The sequence below is a fragment of the Chelonoidis abingdonii genome, chromosome 1, assembly GCF_003597395.2.
Source record: "Chelonoidis abingdonii isolate Lonesome George chromosome 1, CheloAbing_2.0, whole genome shotgun sequence".
NCBI lineage: Eukaryota > Metazoa > Chordata > Testudines > Testudinidae > Chelonoidis > Chelonoidis abingdonii.
In genome coordinates this window covers 9,517,671-9,530,414 of record NC_133769.1, presented here as the reverse complement: position 1 = coordinate 9,530,414, position 12,744 = coordinate 9,517,671, and the positions used below count along the sequence as shown (strand labels likewise).

The following is a 12,744-nucleotide window of genomic DNA, read 5'->3' as shown; positions in this document are numbered from 1 at the left end:
GATGGGTCAATTGTGTAGTTGATGGTCCTTAATGGGCCATCAAGCAGGCTAAGCAGAGCTGACACCAACTTGTCTGGGGTGTCACCCAGAACTGCAGCACCAATTTAAAATACAGACAGTACACAGCCAATATTCATAACTTCAACTACGAAAATGATACAGACATACAGACAGCATAATCATAACCAGTAACTCGGTCTTAGACACCTTATATGACCCCCTTTACATAGGATTTGATGCCACTACAGAACCTTGGTTGCAACCCATGTTCTATATGGTCCCAGTTTATATCAATAACGTCACACCAGGATTCTTTATTTATCAACAAGTTTGTTGCTCTTTGTACTATTTTTTCCAGTAACATGTTTGCCTGCGCATGGCATGGGCTTGCCAGGGTGGCTTGGACTGAGAGATCAAAGAGAATTTCTGCAATAAGACACTTCTGACTGTGGCTAACAGCTCTTACTAGCTCACTTGGAATTCCATGCAGAGTGAGGCCTTTGTGATTGCCAGCACACACTGCTACTCGATGAGCCACGAAACGGCTGAATTCACACAAATCTGAGTAGCAGCTCACTAATACAAAGTATTATTCCTGTTTAATTCAAATACATCTGTCCCAACCTTGGACTAAGGATCATCGGGAATCACGTGTTGCTTCACTCCTTGTATCTATTCACACTCATTTGTACCTTCACCCTTCTTGGCTTGTACTCATGGAGCATAGGTCCATAGCCAAGATGGTCAGGGCTACAACCCCATGCTCTGAGTGTCCCTAGCCTCTGGCTGCCAGACACTGGGAGTGGACAAGGGATGATTCCCTGTTCTGTTCATTCCCTCTGAAGCACCTGGCATTGGCCACTGTTGGAAGACAGTTTACTGGGCTCGATGGACCTTTGGTCTGACCCAGTGTGGCGGCTCTTATGTTCCTACTCAGTTGTGCTCAGATTTAGCTCCATATGGTATTTGTTTTTCTTCACTTTAAATAGATTTTCTTTGGCACAGAGCAGAACCTTACAGTCTCTCAATGTATTACTGATCTTTTTTTTAACCAAAATTAACCAAATCAGCAAGTAGTTCCACCCCACCCAGATCCCCAGAGATCTGAGGCATGATGCTTTGGTGTTCTCAGGTGGTGAGGCCACTGCAAAAGGAAGTAATCTAAAATATATATCTACCAAAAGGAGAGTTCACGGCACACAGTTTTGGGCTTCCTTTATCGAGTCAGACCTGCTAAAAGTCTTGGCTTGCATTCAAAATTGAAAATACTCTTGCATTCTGAAGTCTAGCTGTGGCCTCCTCTCATGGTGCTGCATCTCACCTGGCCTTATTCCAATCTTTTGGATCTATGCAAATCCTTGGCTAGTTTGGTTTATTCTGGTGATTGTACTCTTAACCCAATCAGCTGGTACCTTTATTTGCTTCCAATATCGTATTTTACCATCCATTCAAGTTCAGCTTTTACATTTTCTTAGTGCAAATGGTACTTCATACATGTATTTTTGGTGGCACCTTAGGACCTACTCTAACGTGGTGTATTATATCCTTATTCCATACCAGTCTATTAAACACCTCAACAAATTCTTAGATATCTGTGGCACCCTGTTTTGCAGACAAGTTATATACACATTTGATCATCTATATTTGCATACTGCTCTTCAACCTAAGCTCGCATGGGAACATGTGGAACCTGTCCTTATATAAACATTCCCCTGAGGCATTGCCATGTGGGTTAATTTCATGTCCATTAAATGAAAGAAGCTCCTTTTTTTATTTTAACGTTGGGTGGTCACAATTAATTCTGTAAAAGCTTGTTATGATTATATTGAAGTTTACTTTTCATTCATTTATTTCCAGTGCTGAACAACCCCCATCAGTTGTAGAATCTTGCCTTGTAAATATCTTATGGGACCCAACCGAGAATTCTGTTTTCTTCATCATCATCATCATCGCTCTGTCCTTTAGCTGTATGCTCATCAACTTGTTTTGTGTTTCTTTGTGATTCAGAGTCAGATGTACTTTGAAAAAATGGCTGCTTTGCATTGCACCGCCTGCATACTGAATACCTTAGCATAGTGTTGTGATTGCTTCCACATTTACTGCAAACAAACCTGGCCTCTGTATTCTTTCCTTAAACCTGGATACACTGCAGGTCATTCTCTACTTGTTACCACTTTCTGGTGGGAAGCAGTTTTTGCTCGTCCTGTAAATATCTTCTGTTTCTGGCAAAGGCAAGTCCACTTCTTGCAATAACCTTGCTTTGAGCTAGTTATTAAACCACAATAAGTCTCCAATTGGCCCACTGTTTAATTGCTCAAACTGACATGCCTTAGCATATTACGCAGGTTGGAAATGGTTTCACTGTGTAGCTGGTTCCCCGTAAAGCAAACATGCCCTTCCTGCATGACCCTCTGGGGGTGGAACACAGGGTATCTGACATGGGAAATGGCTCTGTCCAGCAATCTGCACTTCTCCTCATGCCTCCACGAGGATGCGCTGTAGATTCTCTCCGCCTGTTGAACCAGGCATCCTCGGGATTTCTTTGCAATGTAACTTGCTTCCAGGAGAATGTGGGAGTGCTACAACCACATCCTTCAATTTTCGGCCAGGCTCCTTTCCAGACTGGGAGGTTCTGGTGGTTCATCTGCTCCCATTTTTGCCAGAGAGTATGTTTTCTTCTGGCAGCATGTAAATAAGGACGTAACACACGGGGGTGCTGGTAAGAGAGAGAACTTTCTCTCTTGTCCCCAGTCACAGGGATGGATCAAGGTTATTGTAGGTTAATACCCCTGTTACATGCTAGGGGTCAGTATCCACTACTCTTCTCTCTCTCCTTCCCACCTCCTTCCCCCTCAGCTTCTCTCTCTTATGAAACAACCTCTCCCCTTCCCCACTCCAAACCTGACTGCCCCCCACAAGTCCCCACAACTAAGGGTTTAGCACAGAAATAAAACAAATATATTTACAATTACCAAGAAAAAACAAAAACAGACATGGAATTGACCTGCTTCTCCTGCCACCACCCAGATCACTTAGCTCCTGAGTTGTACCCCATAGCCTGAGTCTGCTTTGGTCTCTATCCAGAGAAAAGGTCCCCAAACTTTGGGGCTAGGAGGGTGCAGCGGGGCCCAGGACAGCCCCCAGTGGGGGCAGGGAGGGACCACCACCCAGCCACCAGCTCTGCTCTGATCCCTCCCCCAGCTGCATCCCCAGCTCCCAGCCCCGTGCCCAGCCTTGGGATGGCTCCACTCCCAGCCCTGCGCCAGCCCCCAGCTTCAGCTGCTGGCCCTGTCTCTGTTCCTGGCCTGGGGCCGACACTGAGGGGGAGAGTAGGAACAGAGCTGCAACTGGTCACGGGCCCGGTTACCAGCCCCCAACACAGCTTGTCTGTGGATCTGCCCTCGCCCCCAGCCTCAGCCCCTGGGTGCAGCCCTGCTCCTGGCCACAGACCCATGCCCAGCTGCAGTCCCAGCCTTGGCCCCCTTACCCCGTCCGTGTCCCCACCCTCCAACTATGGCCCCGGCTCCAGGGAGGCGGATGTGTGTGGACAGGGATCGGGGGGGGGGCACAGTCCTTAAAAGTTTGGGGCCCACTGATCTAGACTGTATGCTCTTTGGGTTGGGGTGCACGTGGGTTACAGGTCCCGCTCTGCGCCAAGCCACAGCAGAGATGAGATGTGACAGCCCCTTCAGTGCTAGCAGGAGCAACTCCTGTTTTAGCTCTGGAGGTCCCCGGTCCATCCTTCGCATGTCAGCCACAGAGGCAGCCTCACTGTAACGTCTTTGCAGCACAACAGGGCTTCAAGCCTGGCCCTGGGCCCTTCGGACACCACTGTACCACACAGTAATTTCATGCCTGGGCCTGGCTTCCTGGTGAATGGGATGCTGACATTTTCCTACCTCCCGCAAGGCTGTGAGTTCTTAGTCATTAGTATCTGACCAGGCTGTTGAGCTCCTGGGAAGGAAGGTGCTGGAGAAGGGCAGAGAGTTATCTGCTGGCTCGTGAAGCTCTCGTAGTCTGCAGCAGACCCTTCCCAGAGCTCACCGTCTCTACGAACGGACCGCCCCCTCGTTTGCCTTACCTACAGATTTTGTCCGGGGAATTCCTTTGCGTAGGGACACGTGGGGTTTCTCGGCTCCTGGGAGAACTCCCGAGTGAGCGGCCATTCCCTGGCGTTCGAAGAGCGACTAGGAAAGAAACAAAGATGGGAACGTCACTCTGACACCGGACTCCATGAATGGAAACAAAAGCTTTACCCACAGCACCGTCCAACTCTGCTACGTGGTGTGAAGGACAAGTGGGGCGCTGAGGTCAGGCCGGAACTCTGGCAAAGCCCGTCTCTGGCTGTGTGTGTGCTGTGCCCTGATGCAGTGGGGCCTTCATACAGCTGGGGCAGCGACCCTTCACTAACATAGCAGTCCAGGGGACATGCGTTCCCTTCCCTCTTGGCTCTCACTGAGGCTGACAGCCAAAGCCTCACTGACTTCACTGGCAGCAGGCTGCAGCCCCTGGAGCGTAATGGGAAGAAGCCCCATCCATAGAGCTTACAGCGAATGTACGGTGCAAAGCTCACAGCCTCAGGGGCCCGCTCTCCCCCGAGCTCTGTCTCTGACTCTCTTCTCTCTCAAGAACATCTCAGAACCCTCAGCCATTAGCTGCCCCTCCCTCACACATGCCCATTTCACCGCTGCACTACCACACCCCAACCCCGCTGCAGTGAGGGCACATGGCGCTTCCCCAGCACCTCAGCCGTGTCGCTGTCTGCTCCAGACACTGAGATCCTCCATCTAAAACTGCCTCAGTCTTCGCACTTCTCTCTTGCCCTTCTTTTATCCGGAGTCCTCCAGCAGTCCCAATGTCCTGTCCCGCCTTGTCTCCGGAGCCTGAGTCCTCACTCCTGCTCCAATTACCTCTCGGACTGTCTTCCCTCTTTTATCATCTTCCCTAAATACCAGACTCAACCCCCTTGTGCCCTGACATGCTGCAGCCAGCCTGCGCTCTCACTCCACACAGACCTGGAGCACTGCCCTCCCTGTCACCTGCGTGGCCTCACCGTCCATCACCATCACACCCAGCATTGCGACTGGCTTTGCAGATATCTCCCTGTCATGATCCCCTGCAGCCTCTCTGCCCCCTGCAAACTCTCCCCCATCTCTCCTGCAACCTCTGGCCCCCACTGCTCTCCCATCTCCCCTGCAAATTCTGGCCCCCACTGCTCCACCATCTCCCCTGAAACCTCTGGCCTCCCCTCTGCTCTTCCATCTCCCATGCAACCTCTCCCCCCTCCAACTCCCCTGCAACCTCTGGCCTTCCCTCTGCTCCCCCATCTCCCTTGCAACCTCTCTCCCCCTCCAATCCCCCATCTCCCCTGCAACCTCTCCCCCTCACAACTCCCCTACAACCTCTTGCCTCCCCTCCACTCCCCCATCTCCCCTGCAACCTCTGGCCTCCCTCCACTCACTATGCCCACCCATGTCCTCTCAGCCGATCTACCCACCCACCCCCATTCCAGCCCAAGAAAACCTCTCCCTGCTCTGGCTCCTTTGCACATCTGCTGCCCCACAGCTAGATGCTTGTCATAACATTCTGTGTCCTTGCTGAAGGCCAGTAAGCAGAACCCCCTCCCACGCTCAGATGCCCTCCTGTCTCACACTGATCTCCGCTGGAGTGATGCGCCGGCTCGTGGGTCGTTGCTTCACAGTGGCTGCCCTGGAATCTGCTTCGACAATGTCTGCTCTCAGTGAGGGCTCAGCTGCTGCCAAGATCTCATCCAGTTTCTCTGGAAATTCAGACATAAAGCCAATCCAGTTAATAAGGCCCCCCACTCCCAGGCAGCTTTCCTGGGGCAGACCCAGCCTTGGGTGTGTGGCAGGGGACAGTCTGAACTCTGCAGTTGGGGATGGGCTACAGATCAGGTGGAGTTTATGGCAGCTTCTGTTCACTCTCCTCCTTTGCTCTAAGTCCTGCAATCCTAATGAAGCACTGCCCACTCCCAACCCTAAGTTATTTGCCTACATTACATCCAGGTACGGGCTCATGTGTGAAGGCAGCATTAGCCAGTATGTCCCAGCCCCATTCCACTACGCACTGCTCAGGCCACATCTGTATTGTTGCCCTTCCAAACAACAGGAATTTCTACAGTTTCACCTTATTTACAATTTCTGTCTGGCCAACATCCAGACTGGGTTGCTTTTTTAACTGTCAAGTGTTGCTGCAGTTCTTTTTCCTAGGTTACCAGTGATGCCCTTCGTCTAGGCCAGCCTTGAGATTTTAAAAATCCATCTATTGAAAAGACTGACTGTCCAGGTGGCACTGCCAGGCTCGGCCAGCACCCATGTGGCACGGATAAATGTCTAGGCTCTGTCCAGCCTGGCTGCTGAACCTGGATCTCTAGGCTCTGTAGGCCTGGCCAGTCAAACAGAAGCTTTAAGAAAGGTGCAGAGTTTTGAATGTCAGGGTTGCAGCATCTATAAAGAACACAGACAGCTCAGAGGTTCAAAAGAAGCACATGGAACAACTCCACAGTGAAGGCACTTGCCGGGCAAATGCAGCAGTGCTCACTGAGGGCAGCAAAAAATTATTTGGCATTGCTAGGCCAATAATTTTTGCTTTTAGATGGGGGGAAAAATGAGAAAACTTGAAAACCCCTCAAATTTCCAGCAATCCGGTCTGCAGTGGGGACCGTGACAGCAATCAAACCCATGAATCCTCTGCCAGTAGCGACCACAGCTGCCATCTCAGGCAGAGAGCTTCAGACTAAGTTTGCCTGAAAACTACTCACCACCTTGACTCCAGGGAGACTGCCATCTCTCCATGAACACAGCTCAGTCCCGGAGGCCTTGTCTACCTGGTGCAGCCGTCTGCACTAGTGAATCAGAGCTGCCTTACAGTTTGCACCAGTGGGGGCCATGCAGGTGAGTCCCTGCACAGCATGTCGCTACGCTTTAGAACTCATGCCCCCTCTGCCCCCAATGAGCATTGGCATGCCATGATGACAAGACATGGGGTGTCCGTGGCACAGAGCCTTTAGGTCAGAGGTCCCCAAACTGTGGGGTGTACTCCATTTGGGGGAGCATGGATGGGGCCCGGCCCAGCCCCCATAGGGGCAGGCAAGGAGTGCCACCCAGCTTTGCTCCTGGCCCCGCCCCTGCTCCTGTCCAGCCTGGGCCCCTTCCCCCTGTCTGCATCCTCCCCCTGCTCACTGGAACCACTGCTCCACTCCCACTCCAGCTTGGGAGAGGGAGGTTGGGGGGGGCACAGGACCACAGCTCTAGTTTTCCACAGGTGTGGAAGCTTGAGGAGCTGCTGGGCTGGTCACCCAACTGCAAACTCTCTGGGGCAGACCCCTGGTGCCACTGCCTGACAGATGGAGAGAGTAGTCAGGAGCCAGAGACTGATGGGATGGGAGGCACTGGCCATGTGCAATGCCTCTCTGGGGTGGCGGACACAGGCAGCTCCAGAACATCTGAAAGCCAAGGACTTGGCCTGGACGAGCCTGAGGTGGGCGGCCCACCCCAGAAGACAGCCGTGCAACTCCGATTTAGCGCCTCTCTCCGCATGCTGGAACTACACTTTCTGTGGGGACAGCCAGGACCAGGCACTGTGCCCATCTCAACAGCCGCAGAGTCACGGCAGGAATGTTGTGCACAGCCCCACCCACTGAGCCCCGGTGACTCTCCACTGGCCCCTCCTGGCATGAGCCAAACCATCTGCAGGGCTGGCCAGTGGACAGGACAGCAAATGCCCCCTCTACGGCTGCACAAAGCGGAACACCAGAAGACAGCAGGAGAGAATGGGCCATGCGTCAAGCTCTCTGCTGAACTGAGGAGATTGGAAATGTGCCTCATTGGCGTCCCTAGCACCTGCGAGGGTACAATGCTGGGGCTGATGACACGAGCAATATGACAGTGAGGCTCTGAGCCCTGGGCACTCCCACCGGGAAAGCCCGATTCAAGTCCGGGCTTTGTCCCTGTGACCCAAGGGCCTCTTGATAGCAAGTGGCAGAGGTTCACAGGGCTCCCCGGGCTCTGGTATGTACATTCTAGTTCACCCAAGCATCAGGTAAGCTCTTGACTGAAGCTGGGCTGTAGAGCCCTGCAGGGGGACTGAGATCCCGCAGGCCCCACTGCCACAAAAGCGGGATCAGGTAAAATGTACTTTGTTGGAGGCGGGACTGGGTGGGCAAAACCTCCAGCCTGTGGTGATTTCCGGGAAAACACTAAATCTCGTCAGTTTGTCACAAATGGAATTTCAGCAATGGAAAGAAAGCTTTTCTTTGTTTTTCAAATAAAGGGTTTAATACTTAAAATTTAAGCGAGGGATAGAAAGCAATTTGATGTCTATTATAATAGGAGTTAAAGTACCTTTTTTACCTGGTTTACGCAAGATTTGTTTTATTCTTTTAGTGGTAAAAATTGTGTTTGAATTCGTATTAACGTATTTGGGTGTTTTTGTTTTGTTAGTAGCATGGGGGAATCTGTCTCTCTTGCGGGATTTGTGGGATCCAAGGTTTTGGCAGCTGGGAGTGGGATAAAAATGCAAGAGGCAATGCGGGAGCGAGGAGGAGTGTGAGTGGGTATTGCAGGTGGGACAGGAGCGGGATTAAAAAATAGTCCCATGCCAAGCTGTATTGGCTGGCATAACCTTTGTGGCACGCATGCAGGCAGTACATAAGGAGATCCCTGTATCTACTGGACATTCTGTTCCTGAGGCCTCGTCGTTAACGGCAGGTCTCTCGGAGGCAGCGTGCTTTGAGACAGACATCTCCAGACCTTTGTGGCGCACATGCAGGCAGTACGTAAGGAGATCCCTGTATCTACTGGACATTCTGTCATTAATGGCAGGTCTCTCGGAGGCAGTGTGCTTTGAGACAGACGTCTCCAGACAGGAGTCACACATCTCCCTGGCTAGCCATTGCATGTTGTGTGGCTTACAATAGAAGTCTATTCTCTCACTGAGTCAAATAGGGGTCTTTGGAAGGAAAATTAACAGGAAGAGGTAAATGGCAGGAGGCAGGGTACCCTGTTTTTAGGTGAAGCTCAGTGGTCTGGGCTGACATATCCAGGGTACAGAAAGACACCCTGGCACCCTTCATGGGGGGGGGGGGGGAACTGCCAGGGGGTTTGAGCCAATGAAGGAAGGGTCTCAGCCATCCTGGTGAAAGACGCTGTGAGAAGGCCTTTGGGGCGAGTAGGACCTTACTGGACAACCCTTCGTTTCCAATATCCCCTTTGCTATCATACGACTTGGACTTTTGTTAACTAAACATAATGTAGATGCTTTGTGGTAAGCGGGGCTGTGATCCAGGTGCCACACATAAGCTGTTGTGTTGTGTTCCTTTGGGAACAGCAGGACCGGCAATTCCGTGAGCGGCTTGTGGGTCGGGGCTGGGCCGTGCAGGAGCTGCTTGGAGCACTTGCAGGAGAGGAGTGTCTGGTGGTAGCCTGCACAAGGGACATTGGAGCTGCGTGGCCTGGGAGGGAAGTGCTTGTGTTGCTCATGGCCATTAGGGTCGGGGAGCTGACTGCTGGCAGGAACTGACAAGACTCCCTTACGTTCAGAGCGGGGGGTAGCCAGATGCCTCGCGGGCCTGAGTGCCCGGGAAGCATCATAGTTGTCTTTCCAAATCTCCTGTAATGAATTACAGTTCGGTGGTGCCATGAGAGTGGGAGGAGAGAACTGTCATTAACAGCCACATGCCTCTGTGGTGCCCTGGCACGAGCTAGAAAAGCCCCATGAAGTCACGCCTCGCGTGTGCCCTGCAGCCGAGAACATCCGCCAAGGCAGCGCCCCAGCTAGTTCCATGGAGATCCCAGGAGACGGGCTCCCCCGCTCCTGCCCAGAGGGACATTTCCCCAGCTAACAGAGCTGAGCGTTACCAAACAGCAACTCAATGTCCTCATTTTCCTCCCTGTCCTCCCAGGGATCCCCTTTAAACAGCCTTTCCCTCTCTGTGCATCCCCTCTTCCTCTCTGGCCCAGCTGAAAGTCAGGGGGGATACTCAAGGGCACCCCAATTTCTGTACTTGTGACCAAGACTGGGCATCTCCCTGGTGCTTGGCTTGCCCCTCCCTCGCAGGGAAGGAGAGGGGGTGTTGGTCCCCCACATCAGGTTGCTCTACATTCCTGCTGCAGCAGCAGAGTTCTACCTTTGTCACCATTACAGCTGGCACCAAACTTCCAGAAGAGCTGGAGATTTGGTAACATCCTCCCGCTCCAGCCCCACGCCTGTTGCCTGCCTCCCTCCAGGGCTTGGGGTGTCAGCGCACAGAAATGCAGCACCATGGGATGGGATGGGCCTCGCCCTGCCGACCTGTCCATGCAGGCAAGGCAGAGGGTTTGCACCTAGTAGTCAGTGTGGCCAGGTTAGTGGTCATTATTTCATCCAGCTGTGAGTTCCAGGGGCCAGGACGGGGTAGCACCCAATGGTCCCCTATGCATGATGATCCTTCAGGGGCTGGTTTCGCTGGGCCACAGGCCAGGCACAAAGCAAACTGAAGCCAATGGAAGATTGTGGCTTATCAGCTTTACCCCCACCCTGCGCAGGCATGAATGACATAAGGCAGGGAAGGACCAGGGCCTGGGATTCTGGGAATCTAGCTGACAAGGGAATTCCCCGTTCTGAGCATCTGGTCAAGGGACTAGTGACCTCTCTGCTGTTGCACTCTGCTCTGTTGTCGTGCATGGGAACCTCAGCCCTGTGGAGAACTGAGGTGTGTTTAGCCCTGAGGGTGGGGCAGCCCTGACCCACTTTCTGAAGGGATGGGGGGAGGAGCAAGGGGTTTCTGGGGGGATGAAAGCCAGGGAAGTTGTGGGGTTCAGCAGGGATGGGACGAGCTCCCAGGCTGGGCAGTTTCACTCACCCCCTTTTCTCCTCCGCATCGAGGCTTGGAATGAAGAAACAGAACACAGGACATGAATGGCATGCACAGTCCCTGCTCCCGGTCCCGCTCACTCCTCGCCAGCTGCCCTCCCTACTCTGCCGCACGCTCCCAGCTTCTCAACCCCCGGGGGCCCATTGGGCCCACCTGGCAGGAACCCTGCTCTGGCCAGGCAAGGGGCGGCTCTCCATGCACTTACCTCCTAGCTTCTGCAATGGGGCGCGCAGTGTATCAGGGCTCGGACAGCCCAGGGGTCTGACCCATGCTCACGTCTCCAGCGTGGGGCCAGCACATGATAATGGGGCTCTTTGCAGCCCCTCCGTGGGAGTGGGAGGGCCATGGTGTGGCAGCGCGACGCGCAGCACGACAGGACATGAGGCCAGGCCGACTCTCCCATGTCCCACCCTCATGCCCAGGCAGACCTGAGCCCAGCCCTCTCTGGCCAGCGCTAGCCCAGAAGGAGAGAGGATGGCAGAAGAGAAGTGGAGGGAGGCCTGGACAGGGTCCTGGAGAAGACAAACACCAAGAAAGGCCTCTCGGAGGGAGGTGACTTTAGCCCCCACTGCTCATGGGGGCTCACGAGGAATCTACCTTTCTCCATTGGGCTGAAATGGTCACAGTACCCACGAGCGGCCCAGAGGGTGCAAAGGAGAGTGCGCCCCCCCATCAGGGGCACTCCCCTTGGGTACACGGACTGATCTGTGAGACCCAGGGCAGAGACCAGCTCCTAACCCCCCCCACCCCCCCCGGGAGAGGTGGGGGGACAGAGACGAGCTCCTAACCCCTGCTGGGAAAGGTGGGAGGACAGAGACCAGCCCTTAACCTCTCCCCCGGGAGATGTGGGGGGACAGAGACCAGCCCTTAACCTCCCCCCTGGGAGAGGTGGGGGGACAGAAACCAGCCCTTAACCTCCCCCCTGGGAGAGGTGGGGGGACAGAGACCAGCCTTAACCTCCCCCTTGGGAGAGGTGGGGGGACAGAGATCAGCCCTTAACCTCCCCCCCGGGAGAGGTGGGGGGACAGAGATCAGCCCTTAACCTCCCCCCCGGGAGAGGTGGGGGGACAGAGACCAGCCCTTAACTTCCCCCCCAGAAGAGGTGGGGGGACAGAGACCAGCCCTTAACCTCCCCCCCCCGGGAGAGGGGGGGGACAGAGACCAGCCCTTAACCTCCCCCCGGGAGAGGTGGGGGGACAGAGACCAGCCCTTAACCTCCCCCCCCCAGGAGAGGTGGAGGGACAGAGACCAGCCCTTAACCTCCCCCCCCAGGAGAGGTGGAGGGACAGAGACCAGCCCTTAACCTCCCCTCCCCGGGAGAGGTGGGGTGACAGAAACCAGCCCTTAACCTCCCCCCGGGAGAGGTGGGGGGACAGAGACCAGCCACTAACCCCCCTGGGAGAGTTGGGGGGACAGAGATCAGCCCCTAACCTCCCCCCTGGGAGGGGCGGGGGACAGAGACCAGCCCTTAACCTCCCCCCCGGGAGAGGTGGGAGGACAGAGACCAGCCCTTAACCTCCCCCCCTGGGAGAGGTGGGGGGACAGAGATCAGCCCTTAACCTCCCCCCCGGGAGAGGTGGGGGGACAGAGACCAGCCCTTAACCTCCCCCCCGGGAGAGGTGGGGGCACAGAGACCAGCCCCTAACCTCCCCCCTCCTTCTGCCCTGAGGCCTGATGGAGGGACTGGCTGTCAATGATCCCTCAGGGAGATCAGAGCAGGGACTCTCCCTATATCTCCCCGCACAGAGAGACAATTCCTGCCTTTCTGGGGACTTCCCTTTCCATGCTGTGAGTCTGCACCCCCCATGCACAGAGAGCTGTGCCTGCCCTCACACAGGTGTAAGTACACATTTGCGTGCCCATCCTGTGTG

At 54.3% G+C, this 12,744-nt stretch overlaps 1 protein-coding gene across 2 annotated transcripts in view; it reads right to left on the bottom strand.

Moving 5' to 3' along the window:
- Positions 1–12,744, bottom strand: part of SHANK3 (SH3 and multiple ankyrin repeat domains 3) — a 229,464-nt gene that overhangs the window by 53,669 nt on the left and 163,051 nt on the right. Inside the window, exons 7-9 of one of the 2 annotated variants that reach the window (XM_032795035.2) lie at positions 10,862–10,885; positions 5,652–5,779; positions 4,082–4,187 (exon numbers count right to left, since the gene is read on the bottom strand). In XM_032795035.2, the coding sequence (XP_032650926.1) occupies positions 4,082–4,187; positions 5,652–5,779; positions 10,862–10,885 (258 nt within the window). The remainder of the gene's footprint in view (positions 1–4,081; positions 4,188–5,651; positions 5,780–10,861; positions 10,886–12,744) is intronic. The other variant, XM_032795036.2, reaches the window with a different exon arrangement.